The sequence below is a fragment of the Equus przewalskii genome, chromosome 14, assembly GCF_037783145.1.
Source record: "Equus przewalskii isolate Varuska chromosome 14, EquPr2, whole genome shotgun sequence".
Classification (NCBI taxonomy): Eukaryota; Metazoa; Chordata; class Mammalia; order Perissodactyla; family Equidae; genus Equus; species Equus przewalskii.
Window position 1 is genome coordinate 58459439 of NC_091844.1, and position 26008 is coordinate 58485446.

A 26008-nucleotide genomic window follows, 5' to 3' on the forward strand; every position below is an offset into this window, starting at 1 on the left:
CCTCTGGTTACCACCAATCTGTTGTCTGCCTCTATGAGTTTGTTCGTTTGTTTTGTTTTTTATATTCCACATATAAGTGAAATCATACAGTAGTTGTCTTTCTCTGGCTTATTTCAGTTAGCATAATACTCTCAAGGTCCATCCATATTGTTGTAAATGGAAAGATTTCATCTTTTTTATGTCCAAGTCGTATTCCATTTTGTGTATATTCCACATATTCTTTATCCATTCATCCGTTGATGGGCACTTGGGTTGTTTTGATATCTTGGCTATTGTAAATAATGCTGCAGTGAACATAGTAGTGTATCTATCTTTTTGTGTTAGTGTTTTCATATTCTTCAGATAAATACCCAGAGGTGGAATAGCTGGATCATAATTTTTAAATTTTTAAAAATTTTGTGAGGAATCTTCATACTATTTTCCATAATGGCTGCACCAATTTGCATTCCCAGTGCGTGAGGGTTCCCTCTTCTCCACATTCTCTTCAACACTTGTTATTTCCTGTCTTCTTTTTTTGAGGAAGATTAGCCCTGAGCTAACGTCCACTGTCAATCCTCCTCTTTCTGCTGAGGAAGATTGGCCCTGAGCTAACATCTGTGCCCATCTTCATCTATTTTATATGTGGGATGCCTTCCACAGTGTGGCTTGGTAAGCGGTGTGTAGGTCCACACCTGGGATCCAAACCAGTGAACCCCAGGCTGCTGAAGCAGAGCACTCGAACTTAACCTTTATGCCACGAGGCCAGCCCCTATTTCCTGTCTTTTTTATAGCAGCCATTCTAACAGGTGTGAAGTGATAGCTTCACTATCTGATCTGCATTTCTCTAATAATTAGTGATGTTGACCATCTTTTCATGTGCCTGTTTGCCATCTGTATGTCTTTTTTGGAAAAATGTCTACTCAGATCCTCCACCCATTTTTTAATCAGGTTGTTTGTTGTTGGATTGTATGAATTTATATATTTTGGATATTAACCCTTTATCAAATAAATGATTTGCAAATATCTTCTCTCATTGGTGGGTTGTCTTTTCTTTTTGTTGATGGTTTCCTTTGCCATGCAGAAGCTTTTTAGTTTGATGTAATCCCATTTGTTTGTTTTTGCTTTTGTTTCTCTTGCCTGAGGAGACATACCCAAAAAGATATTGCTGAGACTGATGTCAAAGAGTATACCACCAATGTTTTCTTCTAGGAGTTTTATGATTTCAGGTTTTACATTTAAATTTAAGTCTTTAATCCATTTCAGTTAACTTTTGTGTGTAGTGTAAGATAGTGGTCTAGTTTTGTTCTTTAGCTTATGGTTGTCAAGTTTTCCCAGCACCATTAATTGAAGAGACTTTCCTTTCTCCGTTGTATGTTCTTGGCTTCTTTGTTGTAAATTAGTTGTCCATATATGTGTAGGTTTGTTTCTCAGCTCTCAGTTCTATTCCATTGATCTCTGTGTCTGTTTTTCTGCCAGTGCTATACTGTTTTGGTTACTATAACTTTGTAACATAGCTTGAAATGAGGGAGTGTGGTACCTCCAGCTTTGTTGTTTTTTCTCCAGGATTGCTTTGGCTATTTGGGGTCTTTTGTGGTTTCATACAAACTCTAGGATTCTTTGTTCTATTTCTGTGAAAAATGCCATTGGGATTTTGATAGGGATTGCATTGAATACATGGATTGCTTTAGGTAATGTGGACACTTTTTTTTTTTTTTTGATGAGGAAGATTAACCCTGAGCTAGCATCTGTTGCCAGTCTTCCTGGGTTTTTTTTTTTTTTTTTGCTTGAGGAAGATTAGCCCTGAGCTAACATCTGTGCCATTCTTCCTCTATTTTATATGTGGGTTGCTGCCACAGCGTGGCCACCAATGAGTGGTGTAGTTCCAAGCCTGGGATCCGAACCTGCAAACCTAGGGCACTGGAGTGGAGTGCGCTGAACTTAAGCACTAGGCCATGGGGCCAGCCCAGTAATGTGGACATTTTAACAGTGGTAATTCTTCCTTTCCATGAGCACAGAATATTTTTCCATTTCTTTGTGTCTTTTTCAATTTCAATATTTTCTTACAGTTTTCAGTGTACAACTTTTTCACATCCTTGGTTAAATTATTTCCTAGGTATTTTATTCTGTTTGTTGAGATTGTTAAGGATTGTCTTCTTAATTTCTCTTTCTGATACTTTATTGTTAGTATATAGAAACACAATGAATTTCTGTATATTGATTTTTATACCCTGCAGCTTTACTGTATTTGTTTATTATTTCTAATAGTTTTTTTGGTGTAGTCTTGAGGGTTTTCTATATCTAAAATGATGTTGTCTGCAAATAGTGAGAACTTTACTTCTTCCTTTCTAATTTGGATGCCTTTTATTTCTTTTTCTTCCCTAATTGCTCTGGCTAGGACTTCCAGTACTACGTTGAATAAAAATGGTGAAGGTAGGCATTCTTGTCTTATGCCTGACCTTAGAGGAAAAGTTTTCAGTTTTTCACTTGAGTGTGGTGTTAACTGTGGGTTTGTCAAATATGGCCTTTATTATGTTGAGGCACTTCCCTTCTATACCTATTTTATTGAGAGTTTTTACCATAACTGGATGCTGAATCTTGTCAAATGCTTTCTTTGCATCTCTTGAGATGATTATATTATTTTTATCCTTTAATTTGTTAACATGGTATATCACGATTGATTTGCAGATGTGGAACCATCCATGTGTCCCTGGAATAAATCCCATTTGATCATGGTGTGTGATCCTTTTAATGTATTGTATACAACAATTGAATACATCAATTGCCAATATTTTGTTGAAAATTTTTGCATCTATGTTCATCAGAGATATTGGCCTGTAATTTTCTTCATGTTGTCCTTGCCTGGTTTTGGTGTCATGGTGATGTTGGCCTCTTAAGATGAGTTAGGAGGTGTTTGCTCCTCTTGAAACTTTTGGAAGAGTTTAAGTATTAAATTTACTTCTTTCAGTGTTTGGTAGAATTCACCAGGGAAGCTGTCTGGTCCTGGACTTTTGTTTTTTTGGGAGGTTTTTGATTATGGTGCCAATCTTCTTACTAGTGATTGGTCTATTGAGATTTTCTGTTTTTTTTCATGGTTCAGTCTTGGAAGGTTCTCTGATTCTAAGAATTTATCCATTTCTTCTAGATTTTCTGATTTGTCAGCATATAGCTGTTGGTAGTATCCTATGATTCTTTGCATTTCTGTGGTATGCGTTGTAATTTCTCCTCTTTCATTTCTGATTTATTTGTGTCTTCTCTCTTTTTTTCTTGTGAGTTTAGCCAAAAGTTTGTCAGCTTTGTTTATTTTTTCAAAGAACTAGCTCTTAGTATCATTGATCTTTCCTGTTGTCCTTTTAGTCTCTATTTCCTTTATTTCTGTCCTGATTTTTATTATTTCTTTCCTTTTACTGACTTTGGGCTTCATTTGTTTTTCTTTTTCTAGTTCCTTTAACTGTAAGGCTATATTGTTTATTTGAGATTTTTCTTGTTTCTTGAGGTAGGCCTGAATTGCTATAAACTTCCCTCTTAGTACCGCTTTTGCTGCATCCCATAGATTTTGATATTTCGTATTTTCATTTTATTTGTCTCCATGTATTTTTTGATTTCTCCATTGATTTCTTTGTTGACCCAATAGTTGTGCAGTATCATGTTTTTTAATCGTCAGGTATTTGTGATTTTTCTGGTTTTTCTTCTTCTAGTTGATTTCTAGTTTCCTACTGTTGAGGTTGGAAAAGATGTTTGATGTGATTTCAGTCTTCTTAAATTTATTGAGACTTGTTTTGTGTCCCAACATATGGTCTAACTTTGATAATGTTCCATGTCCACTTGTAGAGCCTGGGCCTTGCTTGCTCGGCAAGAGCCCACAAGCCCACTGCAACCATGTGTCCTTCTGGCTCCCTTCTGGGCAGGACATGCAGCTGCAAGGATTTGTAATGATCCAGGGCCTGGCCAGCCTGGATCCTACCTTATCTCACTCAAAGAACATCATGTCTTAAAGGAACACAGAGCCCCTCCACGTGAACTACTGTTCCTGGGCATACTGGTCATACCAGGGACAGCCTCTCTTGGCAAGCCATATAGCCTTTGTGTCCCCTGCCTATATAAGCAGCCCCCTTCCCACCTGCAGTAGTAGGCATGCATTTCTGTCCAGCCTGCTGCCACTGGACATCCCTGTAAGTAAAGTCCATCTGGTCTAATGTGTCATTTAAGGCAGATGTTTCCTTGTTGACTTCTTGTCTGGATGATTCATCCGTTGATGTAAGTAGGATGTTAAAGTCCCCTGCTATTACTGTATTGCTGTCACTTTCTCCCTTTAGGTCTGTTAATAGTTGCTCCATGTATTTTGCTACTCCTATGTTGTGTGCATATATATTAATAAATATTTTGTCTTCCTGATTGGTTGTCCCCTTTATCATTATATAATGTCCATCTTTGTCTTTTCTTACCTTCTTTGGCTTGAAATCTATTTTGTCTGATATAAGTATGGCTACACCTGCTTTCTTTTGGTTATTATTTGCTTGGAGTGTAACCTTCTACCCCTTCACTTTGAGTCCAAGTCTTTAGAGCTGAGATGAGTCTCCTGAAGACAGCATATAGTTGGGTCTTATTTTTTAATTCATTCATCTATTCTGTGCCTTTTGATTGATGAGTTCAATCCATATATAGTCAGGGTGATTATTGATATATGAGGACTTACTACTGCCATTTTATCTTTTGTTTTCTGGTTGTTCTGCATCTCCATGGTTTCTTTTCCCTTGTGTTTTTGTCTGCTGTTTTAGTTTGGTGGTTTTGTATGATGTTTTTCTCAGTTACTTTTTTAAAAAATGTTTTGTATCTTTGCTTTAGTTTTTTCTTTTGTGGTCGCCATGAGGTTTAGATACATCTCATAGATAAAATAGTCTTTTTTCTGCTGATAGTGTTGTACCGTCATTTGCCTATACAGGTTCCGTCCTTTTCTTTATCCCCTTTTATGTTTTTGTTGTCACAAGTTAATCCCTTTTTATGTCGAATTCACTACCCTATTACAGTAGTTTTATTTTTAACGCTTCCCCCCCTTTAACCTTTATGCTATAATTAAGTCTTTAGCACTCTATTCTGTAATAACTTTGCAATTTTCTGGTTCTATTTATCACCTTACTGAAAGTTTTGTGTGCTTTTACCTTTTTGTTTCTTCTAGAAGAGTTTCTTTCATCATTTCTTGTAAGGTAGGTCTAGTGGTCGTGAACTCCCTCAGCTGCTATTTGTCTGGGAAAATCTTTATTTCTCCTTCATATCTGAAGGACAACTTTTCTGGATAGAATATTTTTGGCTGGCAGTTTTTATCTAATATTTTGCATATGTTATTCCGCTCTCTCCTGGTGTGTAGAGTTTCTGCAGAGAAATCTGCTGATAGCCTAAAGGGAGTTCCTTTGTAGTTTACTGTCTTTTTTTCCATGGTTGCCTTTAAAATACTTCATTTGTAATTGACTTTTGACATAATAGTTTTAAAATAATGTTTCTTGGAGAAGGTCTTTTTGCATTGAGATAATTAGTTCTATTAGCTTTGTGTACTTGTATATCCGGTTCCTTCCCCAGGTTTGGGAAGTTTTCAGCCGTTATTTCTTTAAATACGCTCTCTGCTCCCTTCTCCTCCTTTTCTTCTTGTCAGGTACCCATTATCCTTGTGTTGCTTTTTCTAATGGAGATGGATATTTCTCATAGATATTTTTCTTTTTTTTTGAATCTAAGTTCTCTCTCATCTTCCACCTGAATCATTTCTAGATTTCTATATTTGAGCTTGCTTATTCTCTCTTCCATATGGTCTGCTCTATTTCCAGTGCTTTCTACTATATTCTTCATCTCATTTATTGAGTCCTTCATCTCTAGAATTTCCATTTGGTCCTTTTTTTAGAGTTTCACTCTCTTTGGTGAAGTACTCCTTCTGTTCATTAATTTTATTCCTGAGCTCATTGATCTGTCTTTCTGAGTTTTCTTGTAGCTTGTTGAATTTCTTCATGACAGCTATTTTGAATTCTCTATCAGATCACAATCTTTCTTGACTTCAAGTTTGGTTTCTGGAGAATTGTCATTTTCTTTTTGTGATACCAGGTTAACTGTAGTTTTTCATGGTGCTTGTTGTTCCTCTGCTGCTGCATCTATAGTAGTGAACACCTTTCTTAATTAGGTAAGGCATTGTTTACTTTGATTCTGAGCTGCTTCTGGTTTTATTTGAGAGCCAGCACTTTCCACCCTCCAGTGCCTCTTCCAGAGGTGTCATTGGTGTCCTCATTTTGCTGCTTTTGCCTCCAAGGTTGCTGGTCCCTTGCTGCTGCTGTTGTTGCTGTGGTGGCGGGAATCACCACTGGGGTCACTGGTGACCGCCTCTACTGCTTCTGGGGTCACCTGGGTCACAGGTTCCCTCACTGTGGTGGGGAGAGGGGAAGTGTGGGATGGGAGCTGAGGTCATAGGCACCTCTTCCACAGCTGGGGTTGTTTGGTCTGCAGGTGCTGCTGCTGCAGGTGGAGTTACCAGGGTTACAGGCACTGCTCCAGCTGCAGGAGGCAGGGGCTTGGGTCATGGGTGCCACTGTCACCACCATGAGGGGTACCTGGGTCACAGGCACTGCCATGGTTCCTGGAGCCTTTGGTTGCAGGTGCCACTGTGGTTCCTGGAGCCTCACATTGTGGGCATTGCTTCCACTGCTCGGGGAGGGAGAGTGGCTGGGTTATAAGTGCCACCACTGTTCCTGGAGCCTCTGATCACAGGTGCTGCCACTGCTGCTGGGAGCATTGGGGTATTGGATGCAGCCCTCACTACCAGGAGGGCCAGGATTGCAGATTGTGCTGCTGAGGGATGGGGCTGTTTCACAGGTATTGCCATGGTTCCTGGAGCCTATGATTGAGGGTGTTGCTGCAGTCCCTGGAGCCTGTGATCTCCAGTACTGTAACAGTTTCAGGAGCTTCCACTACTGCTCCCTTGATTCCAACACCTCCACAAGGTCCAGTCTACCCACCTTCACATATATAGATAGGTGTATGGATCTCTCAGGCATTCTGGTGTGCTGCGCGGAGCTTTGGTTGTTGGGCTGGTGTAACTTAGAGAGTAGAGATAAAGGAGGGAGCAACTCACACTGCCATGATGCCGATGTGTCTCCCTATTATGTATTGTTTTCTATATAATTTTTATATAATCTAGGAGAGTATTCTTATGGAGAGAGTTCAGTAAATGTTTTTAATCAGAAATTTAGAAACTTGTGAATAGTCAGATGCTATTTATCAATTAAATATCAGAGAAAGTTTCAAAAAATGTTATAGCATGGATTAAATATTTGCAAATATTTCAAAAATCAAGGATTTCCTATAATGAATAGAAAGAACCTACGTATAAAATTACAGAACCTTTTATTCTTAGGTATATATACTTATGCCTAAACACAGATTTTCTTCTCTTTTCTTTAAAGAATTTTGGTTCCATTTTCAGAATTTAAAATGAGGTTACCTGAAAAAAACAATGCAACCAAATTTTATTGGTTGTATAATTAGTCAGAATGAAAGACTAGGGTTTCTTCCATATTCTTTAACTGATTGTTTCCATAAAAGTTAAAAACAGACAGGTAACCAATTAAATTCTGACTAAAGAACATAGTATGGATTTTACTTCATTAATGAAAGTAGAAGAGAAAAATGAGACTAAGGCACTTTTTAATGTCCCTGTATAGTGTCCTTTTCTAATTTTGAACAATTCACCACAGTTTCTCATTTCTAAATATTGAAATTTAAAAAAAAATATTTGGGTTTTTTTTGAAGCTCTTATGAATAAAATGATCAGAACTATTTCCAATTAGTCTTAAAGGTTGAGTAAGTTTTTTAAACAATACTTAATAACTATGAACATTCTTTGCTAACAAACAAGCATTATCTTGCATTATAGCTATAGAAAAATTATTTTGTAGATTGTATTTCAGCTAGCCTATCAAAGTTCTTCCTTCCAAGCTTTTAAATAGTTAATTAGTTCTGCTGCCGATAAAATGTTCATTATTGACGGGCAACAGATTCTAATTTGGTTATTACTAGGCTATTATTGCAAAAAATTCTTTCAAATAAGAACTTGTAAAATCTCATATGCCTGTGTTCCAGGACCAAGTTTATAGTTGTATCAGTTTATTTGTTTCACTCAATACTCAGCATCCAAATTAAAAATAAAAATATTCTTATTTACTTGTGAAAGTTATATATTTATATTTTAAAACATTTTTTGAAGGAAATACTTAAAACTTCCAAAACTAGAAAAATGTTTTTAAAAATGCATTACTCATGATATTCTTGTAATTTTTTTAAAGTTTTGATGTATATCATACATTTAAAAGAGTGCATATAAACTTATATGTCCAGTTTAAAGAATGATAAACATCTATCTACCTAACACATGGTTTAAGAATTAAAATATTTCTAATACGTTAAAAGCCCCCACTGTTTTCCTACCATGTTCTCTCCCATCCCCTGGAGGTAACAGCTTACTGAGTTTTGGGTTAATCATCTGCTTACATTTCTTTACAGTTTATGATGTATGTGTGAATTCCTACACAATGCATAGTTTGGTTTTGCCTTTTTCTGAACTTGATGTAAGTGGAATCATATTGTTCATACATTTTTGTCCAGTATTACGTTTTTGAGCTTGATTTATGTTACTGTGCATAGCTTTTAGTTAATTCATTTTCACTGGTGTGTAATATTTCGTTTTATGAATTTATTACAATGTATTGATCCATTCTAATGTTGATAGGCCTTTGAGTTGTTTGCAAGTTTTGGTTTTCAAACTGTTAGCATTTTTGTGCTTGTTCATCTGTTGCACATGTGTAAGAGTTCTTCTATAATAGAAGTGGAATTGCTGTATCCTATAATAGATATATATTCAGCTTTACTAGGTATTCCTCAACTTTAATCCAGATTATGTCCTTTTATATCTCCACTAGTAATAAATGAAAGTTCCCATTTCTTCACATCTTCAACAACACTTGATATTCTCAGACTTTTAAATTTTTGTCAAAATAGTAAGGTGTGAAATGATATTTCATAGTTTTAATTTGTATTTACCTGAATACTAATAAGGTTGAGCCTGAGCACCTTTGTAATATTAATGGAACAGTTGTGTTTCCTGTTCTGTGAAATGCCTGTACATGTCTTTTACCCATTTAAAGAAAATTGGGATGTTTGTTTTCATTGATACTTGAGTTGTTTATTTATCCTGCATATATATCCTTTATAGGTTATATGTGTTCCATTTATTTTCTCCCAGTGTGTGACTTAGCTTTGTACTTTTTGTGGTGTTTTGATAAAGCAGTAGTTCTTAATTTAAGAAATAGAATTGTGATTTTTCTTTTTTTTTTGGTAAGGTTGGCACCTGAGCTAACATCTGTTGCCAATCTTCTTTTTTTTTTCTTCTTCTCCCCAAAGCCCCCCAGTACATAGTTGTATATTTTAGTTGTGAGTCCCCCTGGTTGTGCTGTGTGGGATGCTGCCTCAGCGTGGCCTAATGAGCTGTGCCATGTCCGTACCCAGGACCAGAACCAACAAAACCGTGGGCTGCTGAAGCAGATTGTGCGAACTTAACCACTCGGCCACTGGGCTGGCCTCCATGATTTTCCTTTTACCCTTTTGTACTTTTTCTAAAGGTTTCTAAATCTTTTGCTTATCACAATTATGTACTTGATCCATCAATTGATTTTTGCATGTGGTTTGTATCTTAGTCCATTCAGTTGCTATAACAGAATACGCAGACGAGGTGGCTTATAAACAACAGAAATTTATTTCTAACGGTTCTGGAGGCTGGGAAGTCGGTGATCAAGGTGTTGGCAGATTTGGTGTCTGGTGAAGGCCTGCTTCGTGGTTCATGGACAGCCGTCGTCCCTCCGTGTCCTCACTTAGTCAGAGGGTCCAGGAAGTGCTCTGGGATCTCTTTCATAAGAACTCTTAATCCCATTCATGAGGATTCCATCCATATGATCTAATTACTTCCCAAAGGCACCTCCTCCAAATACCATCACAATTGCAACATATGAATTTTGGGGGATACAAATATTCAGTCTGTAGCACTGTGCAATTCAGAATAACTTTTCAATTATCCTAGAAGTATATGTTGAATGATCCATCCTTTACCCATGAATCTTCAGTGCTGGCTCTGTTTTATTTTATTTTCATGCAGGGGTCTGTTTTTGAGCTCTTTATTATGTTTTCTTTCCGTCTATTTGTGTGCCAATACCACACTACGTTAATTACTATAGCTTAATAATAAATTGATACCTGGCAGGAAAAGTCTTTTTGTCTGATTTTTCTTTTAGGAATGCCTTAGTTATTCTTAGCTCTTCTAAATAAATTTAGGATCAACTTCTTAAGTTTTCTGAAAAATATTGTTTCCGTTTTAATAGGAACTGCACTTAATGTTTAAATTATGGGAGAATTGGCATCTTTATGATAATAAGGTACTTCATTAAAGTCTTTTAAATATCATTTATTAAAGTTTAAAAAATTTTCCCCATAAAGGTTTTGTACCTATTTTGTAAGATTATTTTACTAGGCATCCTAAATCTGTGTTATTTTAAAGGCTGTTTTTTAAAAATTGTATTTTCTGTTTGTTGCTTATCTTGTAACTATCTTTTATAGATTATTTCAACAATTTTATTAGCTTACTTATTAATTCCAATAATTTTTCTGCATATTCTTTTGGGTTTTCACTGATGGTAGTTATAATACCTCCAAATAATAACAGTTTTATTTCTTCTTTCCAATCCTTTCTTGTCTTGTTGACTTTGACCTCCACTAAAATGTTGAATAGATGCTGTAGGCATCCTTGTCCCTAGTTTTAAAGGCAGTTCTTTTAGTATTTACAGTATGTTTACTGTAGGCTTTTTGTTTATATCCTTTGTCAGGTTTAGGAAATTCCCTTCTATGCCTACACTGTGAGTTTTTGTTTGTATCTTTGTTGGGAATCATGAGTTGTTAACTTTTCAGCATCTGTTGTGATGATTTTTCTCCTTTAATCTGGTAATGTGATGAATTACAATAATAGATGTTCTTATGTTGAACCAACTTTAGTTCCTGAAATAAACTCAACTTGATTGTGGTGTATAATCCTTTTTACGCATTTCTAAATTTGGTTTACTAGTTTTGTTTATGGTTGTTTTGCATCTATGTCCATGAGTAATTTTTCTTTCCTGTTACAGTCTTGGTCTGATTTAGTATCAAAGTTATACATGCCGCATTATAAAAGGCTGGAATTGTCTGTTCCTAGGAAGATAAAATTACCTTTTTCATGAGGAGATTTTGAACTTTTGATGCAGTTTCTTTAATGATTAGAGAACCACTAGGAATATTTTATTTTCTTTTGAGACGGTTTTAGTAATTTACATTTTTTAGGAATTTGTTCATTTAACCTAAGTTTTGCCTTGAAATTTTTTATAATTTTCTTTTCTCTTTTTAAACTCTGCCATATCTGTAGTTATGGGCTCTTTTTTGTATATAATAGTATTTGTGCATTTTCTTTTTTTCTTCATCAGTCTCCTGGCTGTTTTCTTACTTACTTATTACTGTTTTCAAAATATCAACTTTGTTTTTCATTTATTAATTATTCCTGTTCTTTCTTTCTTTTAGGGAATGCTGTTTTATTGTCCCCTCACCCGCTCCAGTTTCTTGATTTGGGTGCTTAACCTGTTAATTTTTGTGCTTTCTTTTCTTCTAATATAAATGTTTAAGGCTTTAAGTTTTCTTCTAGTACTACTTCAGCTGCAGCGCACATTAAAACAATAACTGTTTTAAATAATAAACTGTTTAAAAAATAAACTGTTTACTTTGGAATAGTTTTATATTTACAAAAAAATTTCAAAGACAATACAGAGAATTTCTTTATACTTCTTACCTAGTTTCCCCTTATTAACACCCTATGTCACCGTGGTACATTTGTCACAACTAAGAAATCAACATTAGTACATTATTATATTATTATATACTGAGCTTGACACCTTTTACACTTTTCATCAGTTTTCCCCAGTGTCCTTTTTTACTGCTTCAGGATCTCACCCGGGATACCACATTACATTTAGTCGTCTTGTCTCCCTAGCCTCCTCTGGTCTGTGACGGTTTCTCAGACTTACCTTGTCCTTGATGACCTTGAGAAGCACTGGTCAGGTTTTTTGCAGACTCCTCCTTAATTTGGGTTTGTCCATTATTTTTCTCATGGCTAGAGACTGAGGTCATGGGGAAGGGAGTAGCTTAATAGTTTCATATATATAACTCTTCATGTAATGGTTTCATCTATTGGTGATTAATGTCTGAATTTTTGTCATTCAGGTAGCAAATGAGTGGTTTTCTAACTCTGCATTTCTTCTACATTTGTTACCTGGAATCCTTCTATAAGGAAGAATTCCTCATCAGCTAGGGCTATTTGATTTCCCGGAGTATAGTTTAGACAGGAAAAGAAGGATGTATATTAATTCTTTCAGGATAAAGAATTGGTGCCCCAGTTATTCCCAGTGCTATTCAATAAGTTTTTTAAAAAACATCATTTTGACCTCATTGGTTTTTATAAATTCAGTGTGTTTCAGTGTTACACGTGATTTAGGTTTTGAATTAGCCTATTTTTTGCCAATGAGAAGCCCTTTCGTGATGTTCCTGTGGTTTTTTGTTATGACCCATTCATCTTTGAGAGCTTCCTTGCTTTCTGATGTAATAAGATATTCCAGGCTTATATTGTCATTTACAAATTAGTTTTGAATAAAGAGTTAAATGTGTGTATGTTTTTAAATTTACTATGCATGAATATCTCCTGCAATAATTGAAAATTTCTTCACATAGTATGAAGTAGAATTTAGTAACTATGTTTCCTAGAAAGTTGTTTTGCTTTATGTTAGCTGTATCATTTTTTCATTGCTCTTATTTAAAAAAATTTAATTTATCTTTACTATTTTTATACATACACTTTTAGGGTTTTTTTGGCCATATGTAGTAGTCCAAATCTGTTTCTACAATATGCATAAGGTCTCAGATTTTTAATTTGTTAATATTTGGCTCACATGACCAAATATTAATTTGGTCTTAAAATAATTTTTATCTATTTCAAACAATTTATTGTAACCAGTGATCTTTTAGCATTAGTAAAAAAGAAAAAAAATCTTGAAAATTGGCACTCAGTTATTTGCAAATGTTATTAAATAAGCCCTTTCTAGCTCTGGTGGTTATGTCAGCTAATAGGTTAATAAGTAAGTTTGTCTCTACCATAAACACCCAATAGTTAGGTTGTTTTTGTGACTTGAATATTTGAAACACTACTAGGGCAAATAATTTTCAAGAACCAAAAAAATAAAATACAATAAAAATTTAAAAACCGCTTGATGAAAAACAATTTCAGCTTTGTTTCCCTAAGTATAGTACAAGAAACTTAAAGTGTTAAACTTGAATTTATTATCTTTCCTGCAAAATATTATGCTCTTCTACTATTTCCTGTCCTGGTTAATTTGGTGGTTCTCATTGCTACCCCCACTGACCCAAAAAATGGTTCTCCAAACCTACCTCCTCACTTCTTTTTCACCTCCCATGTTTCTGCCTTGGTTCAGGCCTTCCACGTTTCTTTTTACAGAGCCTGCAGCATCCTTCCTTTGCTTCCTTTAACCTCATCTTAATTTTAACCTTTCTTGACCAAACAGATCTAATTATGTCAGTGTCTTGTTTAAAACCTTTCAATTATTTTCTGCTTTCCTGATTACTTTCGAACTTCTTAGCCTGACATACAAGCCTATTCTTTCCTACTTTCCCCACATGTACTCTTTAGTCCAACTTTTATAGTTTCCCCAACACATCATTTGGTCTTGGCCTCTATGCCTTTTTGTATGCTAGCAGCTGTTTTAGTAAAAGCTCTGCTGCCTATCACACCTGTTCATCCTTTATGTCCCTGTTCAAATTTGTTTTACTTGTGAAGACTTCTGATACTCATCACACATCATCAACAAGGGTCACTGTTTTTTTTTGTCATCACTGTACCTTAAACATAGTGCCATTTTAGCCTCATCATACTGTGTTAAGTCAATTGTTTACATGTCTAGCTCCTCTGTAAGCTAAATTCTTTGAGAGCAGATGCCGTGTCCTCATTTGTCTTTGAGTTCCCAGCAAATAAGAGGAGCTCAGGAAAAAAAAAGATTGTTACAGCCTAAAGGCTAATTAACAGGCCCCAAGAAATGAGAAAATATTTTTAGTCAATTTTATTTATGGAAAATATTTAAGTTATCTGATTTGTTTTACTTTTGTCTCTTAATTTTTTTACAAAGGAGTTTTGCTTTGATTTTTGGATAAATTTCACAGTGAGGGGAAATGAGCACCTAAAACATCAAACATTGATTAAACGATTGTTGTAACACTGAGAACGAGATTTGACAATCTAAATCTTTATTATTTACATGGTAAGGTTTGAGAATACTAGCTTTATTTCAAATTTTCCTGTTACATTTATAAATAAAAATAGTTGATCTGGGCTCAAGATGTGATAAAATACAATCTAGAAGCCTTTCCAATTCTTCAGAGAGCCATTAGCTAGAAAAGGCTATTAAAGATTCATCAGAATTCAACATAGTGTTTTCTGGCAGTTTACCCAAGAGGATCCTGAATACACTTAGAGGACTCAAGTATCAAACAACTAGGAATTGATAGAGACCTAATCCCTTTGCTTTTTCAGATTCCACAAAATCTGGTAATAATAGCCAACAACGTTGCTTCTGAATCTGTTAGAAATTACTAGAGATAAAATGAACTGTCAAGATAGAAGCAGGCAATCTTTAAGGAAGGTTTAAAATTCAATGGGTGGCATCTTTGATTAAATATGATGATTATACCTTAAAAGAAGTACTGTCATGAGCATATAAAATTCTTATTCATAGCTATCATTAATTTTTAGTGAAGTTTTTGCATTTACTTTACTTAAATTACGTAATTACATTTAAAGAAGTATATGAAGGTTTCTGTGGCAGTAAATGTCAGTATAAAATATAATGTTTTTAAAAACTGCATATAAGGGAAAACCCACATCTAGTTTAAACCCAATTGCTCCTACACATACACACACACACACACACACACACACACACAGAGTAGGTGTCAGCTGTAGATTGCTTCTGAAGGCTGTTGTAAGATTTGGCAGAATAACCTATTCTGTACAGTCTTGAGTAATTTGGATCATTTCATCTATTAAGTATCTTTGACTACCATTTGGATGGAATGGTATACTTTAGCTGTAACACTATCTCGTAGAAGAGAAGTGTTTTTTATTCTCTCTGTATGGGAAATGTGATACTACTCTGTCTGCTCATTAAAGAAATCTCTTAATAGCATCTTCCTTGAAAGAATAAAGAGCACAGTCGGTGTATTTCAGGAATTAGTGCTCTGCTTGTCTTTAAACATTTACCATTCCCCATATTTTTCAGTCAGAGGTTTTGAAGTATTGTTTTTGTTTTTAAGAAAGAAAATAACTTCTTGGTCTCTTATGTGAATCAACCTTGTGATCCTAATTTGACAGATTTAAGATATGATAAAACTGAATGTCCAGAAACTTACAACAGTTGGCATCATGCATTATTTTCTATTTAAGCCTAAATCTATGTATGATTTATTTAGCTAATAGATTTTACTTGGCTATTAGTAACCATTAATAAGTAAAACTGAATTTGAATTTCTCAAATTTTGTGTATCATACAAGGTGTCAAACTTAATCAGCATTTGAATTCTGTGTGCCTCAATTACGAGCAGTATCAAGCTTGTTTGTCTGTTTTCAACCAGAGATTTCACCACTGTGGTTATATACAGTTCATTTGATTCTATATAATAAACTTCTATTTTAGTTCTAACTGCTTTTGTATGTTGAATGATTTCTGCTCTAAGGGTTTATCTCCTGAGTTCAACCAGACTCTCTAGCCTTACCACCACCCTTTTTCAATCCTAATTCCAAGAAAGAAGTATTTTATCCTTCTTACCCCTACAACACAGAGGCTTTGAGTATTCCCTGAATGTCAGGGGTTTGGAGTGAAAAGTAAAGAGAAAATGATTCTGTGAATAGATAAACAAGGCCCTGCCCAATTGGAGCATCACTGTCCAATAGAGGAAATAGACAAGGAAACATGTAATTATAATTCAGTATAACAAACCTGATAACAAAAGTGTGGTACCTAGTACAAGGATTAACGCAGAGCAGAATATAAGGCCCATAGGAGCAGGAACTATTTTTGATTCATCTCTGCATATCCAGCACCTAACAGGGTCTGGTGTTTAATAGAGTTAATAAATCAGTTAAATGAACAAGATTAATTCTGCCTTAGAAAGAAACAAAGAAGTCTTCCCAAATGAGGTGAGATCTGGGGTTTGAAAGTCAAATAGGTAGATGAAAGGGTAAGAGAATGAATAATAGGCATGAAGACCACTTGTGAGTGAAACTGCCTGCAATGTTTGAGCAAACTGGAAATAGTTTGAATTGCTTCAGCATAAAGTGTAAATTGAAGAGCAGCTGGAGATGCTATATTAGTGAAGAATTATGTTGTTTCCATGGGTTTCTTTGAAAAACAAAGAACATTGGTTTTGTTGTTTCTTTTTAATCTGATCAATTTACACTTTCCTGAACACTTTCTAAAATGTGTTTGGGGTACCTAACCCACTTCCTCAAAGGGCTTTAATGCTTTTAAAAGTTAATTGGAATTATTGTTGATTACTTTCATTTTAATTTTTATTATCTCTAGCATTTTAGCCTTATGTCTTATTTTTAGTATATTTATAATTTTATGTAATAGATTGGGATTCCTTTGTGTAATCAATGATTACAGATTTGCCTTTTACATAATAAAGATTTATAGTACTGTATTAGCATTTATGACATGCCGATGTTTATTAAAGTATGACAACATGCTTCAAACCAAGTTTTTTGTAGAAGCCCACTACATAAATAGTACAGTCCATGGGAATTGTACTGCTTATACTGATGGGACTACCAGGACACTTCCCAGATTCTTCCAGGTTTGACAGTCAAGGATTTAGTGGAAAGAGTTTGGCCTAGATTCTAGGAGGCCCAGGTTCAGTACTTACAGCATTACTAGTTAACTACAAGATAGTGAGTATCTCCTTTTTCTCATCAGCTAAATAGAGGGACTGAGTTAAATGACTTCTAAAGGCCTTTTTAATTCTAAAATTCTGTTGTTTTTAAATCTGTAGCTATAGTTTATGTGATACTGGAGCCTTAGACGGGAATATAACCCCCAATTATAGCAACATTTTCCAGGACTACATCTTAGTGGAACCAGGGCCTGTCTATACTGTGTTTTTCTAAAATAAGTATTTATGTATTTATTTATTCATTTGTGAGATACAGTTCTATGTGTGAGATATAGTTTTTCTTGTTCAACTTTTTATAATAATTTGAGATTTTGGTATGATATGTGGAGATATCTAGCAAGTAATTTGAAGTATAAGTCTAAAACTCAGGAAAAAAGTCAGGACTAGAGATAGATTTGGTGTCATCCATGCAGGTGATAGTGCAAAATGTGGAAGGAAATGAGATTACTTGAGAGAAAGAACAGTAGAAGGGAGCAGACAGACAAGGACAGAACCCACATGTGAGGAGTGGAGGAAGATAGGGAAATCTACAAGAAAATGGAAAAGAACAAAGAAATGAGAGAAGTAGAATAGATTGTGTCACTGATATTAAGAAAAGAGTTTAAAACTTAAAAGAACTTGACTGAGAGCTCCCCCACCAAAAGCCCACCATGTGGTGGTAGGATTCACTGCTAAGTGAAGGTAAGTTAGCCATGAAGGTAAACGGTATCTGAGAAGACAGTTTAAGCCAATGGGGCATGCAGTTCAATGTATAAAAACAAAACTTTTGTCAAGTTCCAGGTTTTTTTTAGAAAAAGGTAGTTTAATCATGCTAAGTGTTGAAGAGGAGTAAGTTTACAAAGTTTGGTACCAACACATTTTGAAGTGTGATAACATGGTGAAAAGAAAGCACTGAACTGAGAAGCACGAATTCTGGATTCCAGTCCAAACTCTTTCCATAATTTTAGCTGCACACCCATTCAGTCATCTAATAGAGTAAAGAGATTTGTAAAGAGATCAGTTACAATCAGGTGGGTAATTGCTATACCAAATATGACCAAAAGTGCTTGGGGAAATGACTTAAAAGCCTTTTGAGGCTCAGTTTCTTCACCTGTAAAATAATAAGTTGTTTTAAACTTCATACTTCGTCACATCTCCTCACAAGTTCTGAATTGTCATAATGTTATTTGCCTCTAAAATATTTTTCTGTAAGTATTATGAATACTTTTGTACATATATATACATATCTATATACTTTTAACATATATTTTAAAAATTCATTATATAGTACGCTGTTTATAAAAATTTGCCCATGCTCTAAGGCTGTCATACCCTCTCAGCTAATGAGGTGCAGTAGGACAGACCATACTAAATGCTCTTGGCCAGTTAGTACCGTGCACTTTCATACAATGAATGCTCTACCAGCCTTTGGATAGTTGAGCATGTTTTGAAACATGTGATATCTGGAACTGATTTTTCTGCTATTTTTTTAAGTAGGGAACAGTTTTGACCCATGGTGAGTGACAATGGGATGCAAGTAAAGACTATTATGCTGGTTATTAGAATTTAAGTTTTACAGAGACGAGTGGCCTGAGGTGCCTCCAAAGAAATTATTGAGGAAAACGAAGGTAAAGATTATCAGGCATTTATGAAAGACTGACCATCAAGTTATCTTCCGAAAGCATAGACAGTCACAAATTGTCAAAGTGCCCATTCTTGTGTCCTTTGATACAGGGTGACTTTGTGTTTAACAAACATTTATCAAGGTTGTATTATCTGCCCTGCACAGTGCTAGATGCTGGAGTTAGATTGGTGTGATAAGACATATCCCTCCTGGATTTTATCATTTAGTAGGAAAGATGGAGTTAAACAAGGGACAGATACCCATAGAAGGTCAATTTTGCCCAAGCAGTAAGTTGAATAAAATGTTCAGTCTACCACTAGTTCTCAGCATAAACCATATAAACTACATTTGTATCCCCAGCTCATCCTCCTCCTCCCTCTCTGCATTCCTACACCTCAGGGTAACGATGGATTAAGGAAAAAAAAATATTGAAATTAGGTAGTTAGGTATCTGAATCTCCAGGAGCATGTTAGTAAGCATGTAGGTATGTTGCATGTGGTTGGGGAAAAGGTTGAGAACTCCTGATTTCTGGATCATAACATTCAAGTCTGTATTTGCAAGCCAGACCATGTTCCTGAGTATAAACCCACATAAAAAGAAAAATTATCTAGGGCCAGCCCTGGTGGCCTAGTGGTTAAGCTCAGTGTGCTCTGCTTTGGTAGCCCAGGTTCAGTTCCCAGCCGTGGACCTACTATGCTCTGTTAGTGGCCATGCTGTGCTGGTGGCTAACGTACTAGAAAATAGAGGAAGATTGGCATGGATGTTAGCTCAAGGTGAATCTTCCTCAGGCAAAAAAAAATTAGTTGTTTTATTTGTATAATTAGATGAAACAAACCCACATTTTAATTACTTTGCTTTTTGTTTATAGGTCCAGGGGCAAGTTCATCCTACTCTTGAGTCTAGTGATGATGCTCTTCAGTATGTTGAGGAATTAATTTTGCAGTTATTAAATATGCTATGCCAAGCTCAGCCTCGAAGTGCTTCAGATGTAGAGGTATGATAAATTTTGCCTTGTATTTACTTTATATATATCTAATCCGTGTGTTTATTCTGATATTAGTGAAGGGGGAAAGAGTTTGCTTTTTGGTTTCACGAAATATATATATGGTATTAAAAAAATGAAGACTGGCTTTATTTTAACTGTCTATTGGGTATATGATAGTAGTTTGTTTATGTTTTAGCTGTCACACTCTTCCATGTTTTGCTTTCAATATAAAATGAACTTTTGTTTTGAACTACTTGATGTTAGAATGATGTATATACTCATGTCTTTAAGAGTGGAATATGTTCAAGTGTTTCTTTTGTTTTTTAAAGCCAGCTATTGTTTCAAAAGCATTTCAGTTAATCTTTTGATCTTAAGTTGTTACATGCATTTTAGATAGTAAATGAACCCCTTTTCATCAATTGGAAGGGAGGGAAATGTCTAAAAATCTAGGAAGGAATTTCTGTGATCTCTTAAAAGATGACATGGCCCTTGTCTTTTTAGGGCTTATAGTTTAGTGGAGATACAGATATGTATATGGGCAATAACATAATGTGATGTACTGTGAGCAAAGGGTATGTGGGAAACCATAAAAGGGGCAAGCTAATAATGTAGGCTTTGGGGCTTAGGGTTAGCTTCTTAGAAGAGGCATCTAAATTGAGTTCTGAAGGAGTCAGAAGTTTGAGAGGAGAAGAAAGAAGATTTGAAGTACCAACCCTAGAAAATGGGAGATAGAGCTGGAAATATAAAAGTTTTCTTGTAATGATGAAGCAACATTTGACTTTAATGACCTCGAGTGTATAATGGTACTAATCTTTGGGTTTTTGTGACATTTCTTTTGCAGTACTCAAAATATGGGCACACAAAAAATAGTTTGGTTGAATGGTATTTCACCTTGGGTGTACAGTGGCAGAACAGTAGGGGAAGGGAGTCGTGGAAATTGGTAAAGCAATGCTTTACAACCTTGTTCAGGACACAGCACACATAGAATGTAATAATGATTTTATAGCACACAGTGACTGGGGAGGAGGTATCTGTATCAACCCCAGGCCCTGCTCTGTTCCCCTGAGGGCTGAGGGATACTTATATAGACATATCCAATGAGAAACTGCTGAAAAGAGAGCATCAGAGACTCTAAATGGATAAGGAAAAAAGTGAAATGTAGTAATTGCTGATATTTGAGTGCTTGCAGTAGTTTCGTGCACTGGTCTAAACACTTCCATGTTTTATATTTCATTTAAAGTTTTTAATAATCTCGTGAAGATGGTGCTGTTTTTTCCCTTACTAGAATGTAAGCTCCAGGGACCTTTTTCTTGTTAACTGCCGAATCCCCAGCACCTAGAACAATGTCTGGCACTGAGAAGGCATTCAGGAATGTATGTTGAATGAATAAATGTGGAAACTGAAGCACACAGAGGTTAAATAAGTTGCCCAAGGTCATAGCTAATAAGTAGTGAAGCCAAGACACTAATGCAGAAAGTTTAAGCTTTTGGGGTATACATTCCACTAAACTATCCTGCCACATAGGAGAGGGCAGGTAGATTGGAAAAACGTGGAAGGAATAACGTATTAGATTTCCCAATAAGATCAGAGAACTGATAACACTAGACTATCTGAGTGAGAGAAATAGAAGAATGGATTGGGATCAGGGACAGAGCTGTTGGAATTTAAGATTTTTTTGGTAACATATTTACAAAGCAGGATGTGCCCGTGTGTGTAGTGGTGGCCGGACTAGAGGTGAAGGTCCCTAAGATGGGGTGTTCAAGGAATTAAGAGACCAGGGTATTTTATGTCTCTTTAATGTAGACAATAAAGTCACATAGGATGATGGCAGGACTTTATATAGACAGTGGAAGAGTGATGTTCCAGAAGCAGCTTAGAGAGTGGAAAAGATGCTAAATCCACCATCTTATGGGTTTTGGGACAAGAGCAGTTCCTGCTCTAGAAATCTTCAGGGGAGATTCAGATTTCAGTTGAGGCAAAGAAATATTAAGGAACATTGAATTACAGAAGTTGTGGATGTAGAAAACATTGTGTACTATGGAATAGTAATTCTCTCTGATTTCTTAAGTAATTCAAAGTAAGTAATTTTTTAAAGTAATTTTTATCCTGTATTCCCATTGAATTATAAAGTCAAATATCTTTTATTCATAATTTCCTTTAGGCACTTATTACATTGGGCTTCCGAGTCGATCTTGAATAGAACTGGTTGCCTGACTCTCCTCATAAACAGTTCCAGTTGCTCTTTTGGATCCTAGTTAGGTTCTCCCACAGTGTTTATAAACTGCAGCATCCAACCCTATGCCTAGTATATTAGAAAGAGTTACAGATCTTGTCTTGCTTGTCATTCTGATGTTGGTACATTCCAGGAATTTTCTAGTTTGATAACATTGCAAACTCAAATTCAGCTCTTTCCGGATACATTTTACTATACCTATGTGTATCTAATTTCCTCTTTTTAATTAATATGGAAACTAATATATAATTTTCCACTATTGAAGGAGATCTCCATGAATTCTCAAAAATTACTGAGTCTTTCAGTCTTCCACCTGCACAAATGTATTCAATATGTAGGTACTCAAGACTCTAAATAATAAAGGATATTTCATAGCTTTTTAATACTCACTTCTAAAGTATCAAAGATATTTTACCTTATGCCTTGTTTTGTTATTTTTAAGTGCTTAACCTGGGCGCTTAAAATAGATGTAGCCATAGGATATTTCAGGGAGCTGGCTTTGGGGTTATGAATGGACTTTTTGGAAGAGAATATATGAGAGTAATAGAAATAACAATCAGTTGTGTAATAGGCTTTGTAGTTTCAAAGTAGTTATATACATTTTTATGTCCTTACAACAACGCTATTGATTAGTTACTACTCTCCTTATTTTATGTAATAGACAATTAACCCTCAGAATGGTAGAAGAAATTAAAAAGATGGAAACCTGGGTCTTTTCCAAACAATAGTCGAACAGCTTTCTTGCTATACCAGTCCTGGAAGGATATTTAGATAAGAATATAGAGATACAGAGATATTTATGAATGAATTGATGAATATAATGGTGCCTTAGATTCTTTTATCAGGAAATATTTTTCCATTTTCTTCATTCATTAGGATTCTTTATTTCTTTAATACATTTTTAATACCTATATGGAACTTTCTTTTACAATAATAAGAGCCATGAGTTTAGCAAGCCCTTCAGAATAAATTTTGAGGTAAGAGATAATTCATCAAAATTAGCAAAAAATTTTGAGGACCATATAAGAAAATGTACTTCAAAAATAGATCAGTCTGAATTAATGTAATATATGAATTTTTAGTCTTTCTAAAGAATACATTTTGATTACTATAAAGTATAAGCATAATTCAAAGTAAGTGTCAATTCTTGCTTAATATTTGGCCCTTAGGGGATTTGTTTTAATGAAAAACTGAAAGTGATTTTTAGTTGCTCTATGGTTTTAGGAAAATTAGATACTTCAAAAGTGCTTGTAAACTGATGGATTACATACTAGATCTTGCTTATGCTAATGAAAAAGTTTTAATAAATTGTACTACAGATCATCACAAATTGTGAACTGTCATAGTCCAAATGAATGGGATTTTGTTTTATTGATGTAACCAGTATTCACTAATCTATGCCACCAATATTTGAGTATCTACTATCTGTCAGGCAGTGTTCAGGTGAAATAAGGAAGTATATATTAATGCTCTAGAAATGCAGAGGAGGGGTATGTATTATTTGGCCCTGTCTTTTCAAAATAGTTTTAAAAGATAGTGTATAAAAATTGTTTCAATCTAGTTTGTTCTCCATCTCCTCATTTTCTATATTTAATATTTTTTTATAAAATAGAAGCAAAACCTAGTAGTATTTTTTTCTGTGATATGTCCCTGGTAAAGTATATTCTTTATTTAATTTCTTAGATATTGTCCTTTTATAATTATATTTGTTCTTTATTTCTGTTTGGTTACCTAGACTGATTTCCATTTGTAGTGTCTTTCCTGTTTCCCTTTCTGGCCTTTGTGTCCTGTATTTAACCAACTTTCATTTTTTAGGACGCTGATAAATTTTTCTTCTCATCTGTCTCAGGCTTTACTCAGACTCCTTTATCTTAGACGTTTTATTTTCCATGAACCCTATCCTAAAATTTAAAAAGTTTGCTTTCCTTTTCCATTCATTTTTTTCTTTAACTTTTTTTCTTTTCCTTCACATCCTAAAGAATCCTTGTAATTTCTGAGTTTTCTATTAACATTTAGATTTCCCAAGTAATTTCTCCATGTTTTCTCCCTTTCTAAACAAACAAACAAAAATTCTCCCACACATTCTAAGCCTTTAGTACTATTAATAGGACTTCAAAAGTACCTTTGGATCTGAAGATTTGCACTCAACTACATGTGTAGGAATTTTCATGGGTCCTAGAATATTTGTATTGGAATTGATCTTAAAGATTATCTATTTAGAACCCTTTATTATGTAAAGGAAAAGACAGGGTTCTGCTAATAAGAGACAAAGCTGAATCTCAAACCTAGCTCTATATCTTTTATTTTTCCCAAAGCCACTAGATATTAATCAAGGTGGAATTTCTCATTTCAAACCAATGAAATTATTAATCTTTTAATTTTGCTCTAAAGATTGACACCTAAGCAAACTTCTGTTGCCAATCTTCTTTTCTTTCTTCTTCTTCTCCCTAAAGCTCCCCAGCACATAGTTGTATATTCTAGTTTCAGGTCCTTCTGGTTGTGCTATCTGGGACACTGCCTCAGCATGGCTTGATGAGCAGTGCCATGTCCGCTCCAGGATCCGAACCAGTGAAACCCTGGGTCGCTGAAGCGGAGCGTGCAAACTTAACCGTTCAGCCACAGGGCCGGCCCTCTGCTTTTCTATCACCACTATTCACCTGTGCTTTTTAGACTGTAGGTCATTACCCATTAGTTAAGTCATAAAATCACTTTAGTGCATTGCCCAACTAACATGTTTTTAAATGAATAAAAAATATCAGTGTATTACATATAATAAGAGATTTTGTTTTATGAAACTTTGTTCCAGTTTAGTATGTTTGTGATGTGTAAGGATATAATGTAAAGTGTATTAAGAGTTAATTATTTACTATGAGTTGAGGTAAAAAAAAAAAAATTAGCAAGCCACAGGGCCATACCATTATAGGATTTGTGCCATGGTTATACCCATTTGGTTAATCACGGGTTATAAATCCATCAGTGGGAAAATTTGAATTGGGAACCATGGTAAAGTTAGTCTTAAATCTCATCCAAACTTGTCATTTTGGATTAGCAAGTCTATAGTATTGATTTGGAAAAAGGAAACAAATTTTTGTTTTGGATGTTCCTTTTACCCTTTTCTTCCTTGTTTCTTGTCCTCTTTTTTTTCACCTGCCAAACTCCCCCAGTATTTTGGACTTTTGTATTGCCTTTATTATATGAGGGTATAGTCTCCTGGCAAATAACTTTCTCAAGTTGAAAAAGTTTGTAAACTCTATTTTCAACTATAATAATTTCTTTCAACACACCTCTAATTCTATTAATTAGAATTAAAATGATAAGTTCTTATATTTGGCAACTGATTTAGCCTTGAACATAGATAAGGAGAAAACTTATTAAACCTGAATGGGTTATTCTCAATTTATAAATCTGTTCTTAACATGTCCTGGAATCAGCGTGTTCCTTTTCCCCCTAGAGTATCACATGGCTGTCTCTTTTGTATTTTCCGTTTTAATAGCAACTGACAAAACTTTTTATTTTGATTTATAATCATGAGTGATGTTTAATTTTATCTAGTAATTTTTATATAATACTGGTTAAATACCGAGCAATTTAAAATAACGTGTGTTAAAATTATGTAATAGCGACCTCTACTGGTTTTAATTATGGTATCCTGAAAGTGCATTTTAAAAACTTGAGAGGATGGAAGTATCTTTTATTTGAGATGAATTACATTAGTTTATTAAAGTAGGGAAATTCAGCTTTTGCATTAACATGAATTCTTTCCCTTTCAATAGAAATTCTAATTGAATAAGTACTGGAAATTAAAGTATTTTGTTAAAAATTAATTACCTATGGAAGATTCAAACTCTAATGATGAGCTACAGTGTATTAAAATTGTTGTTACCAATTGTTGATTTCCATGATTTTTAAACAGTTTTGAAGTCAAGTACCTTTGTGTGATAGATAAAGAAAAAAATTTTTAGGGGTTTCAAGTGCAAAATGCTACTTGAGCTTGTAATTGGTATTGAAAGTAAGGATAAATGAATGAGAATTGGATTTAGATATTGGCTTCTTAAGCTTAGGTCTTGTTTCCTGAAATTTTATATAAGTAATGTTTAAA

The 26008-nt window shown here is 34.8% G+C and overlaps 1 protein-coding gene across 2 annotated transcripts in view; it reads left to right on the forward strand.

Moving 5' to 3' along the window:
- Positions 1-26008, forward strand: part of SOS1 (SOS Ras/Rac guanine nucleotide exchange factor 1) — a 151233-nt gene that overhangs the window by 57279 nt on the left and 67946 nt on the right. For both annotated transcript variants that reach the window (XM_070572867.1, XM_070572868.1), the window contains exon 2: positions 19560-19685. In XM_070572867.1, the coding sequence (XP_070428968.1) occupies positions 19560-19685 (126 nt within the window). The remainder of the gene's footprint in view (positions 1-19559; positions 19686-26008) is intronic.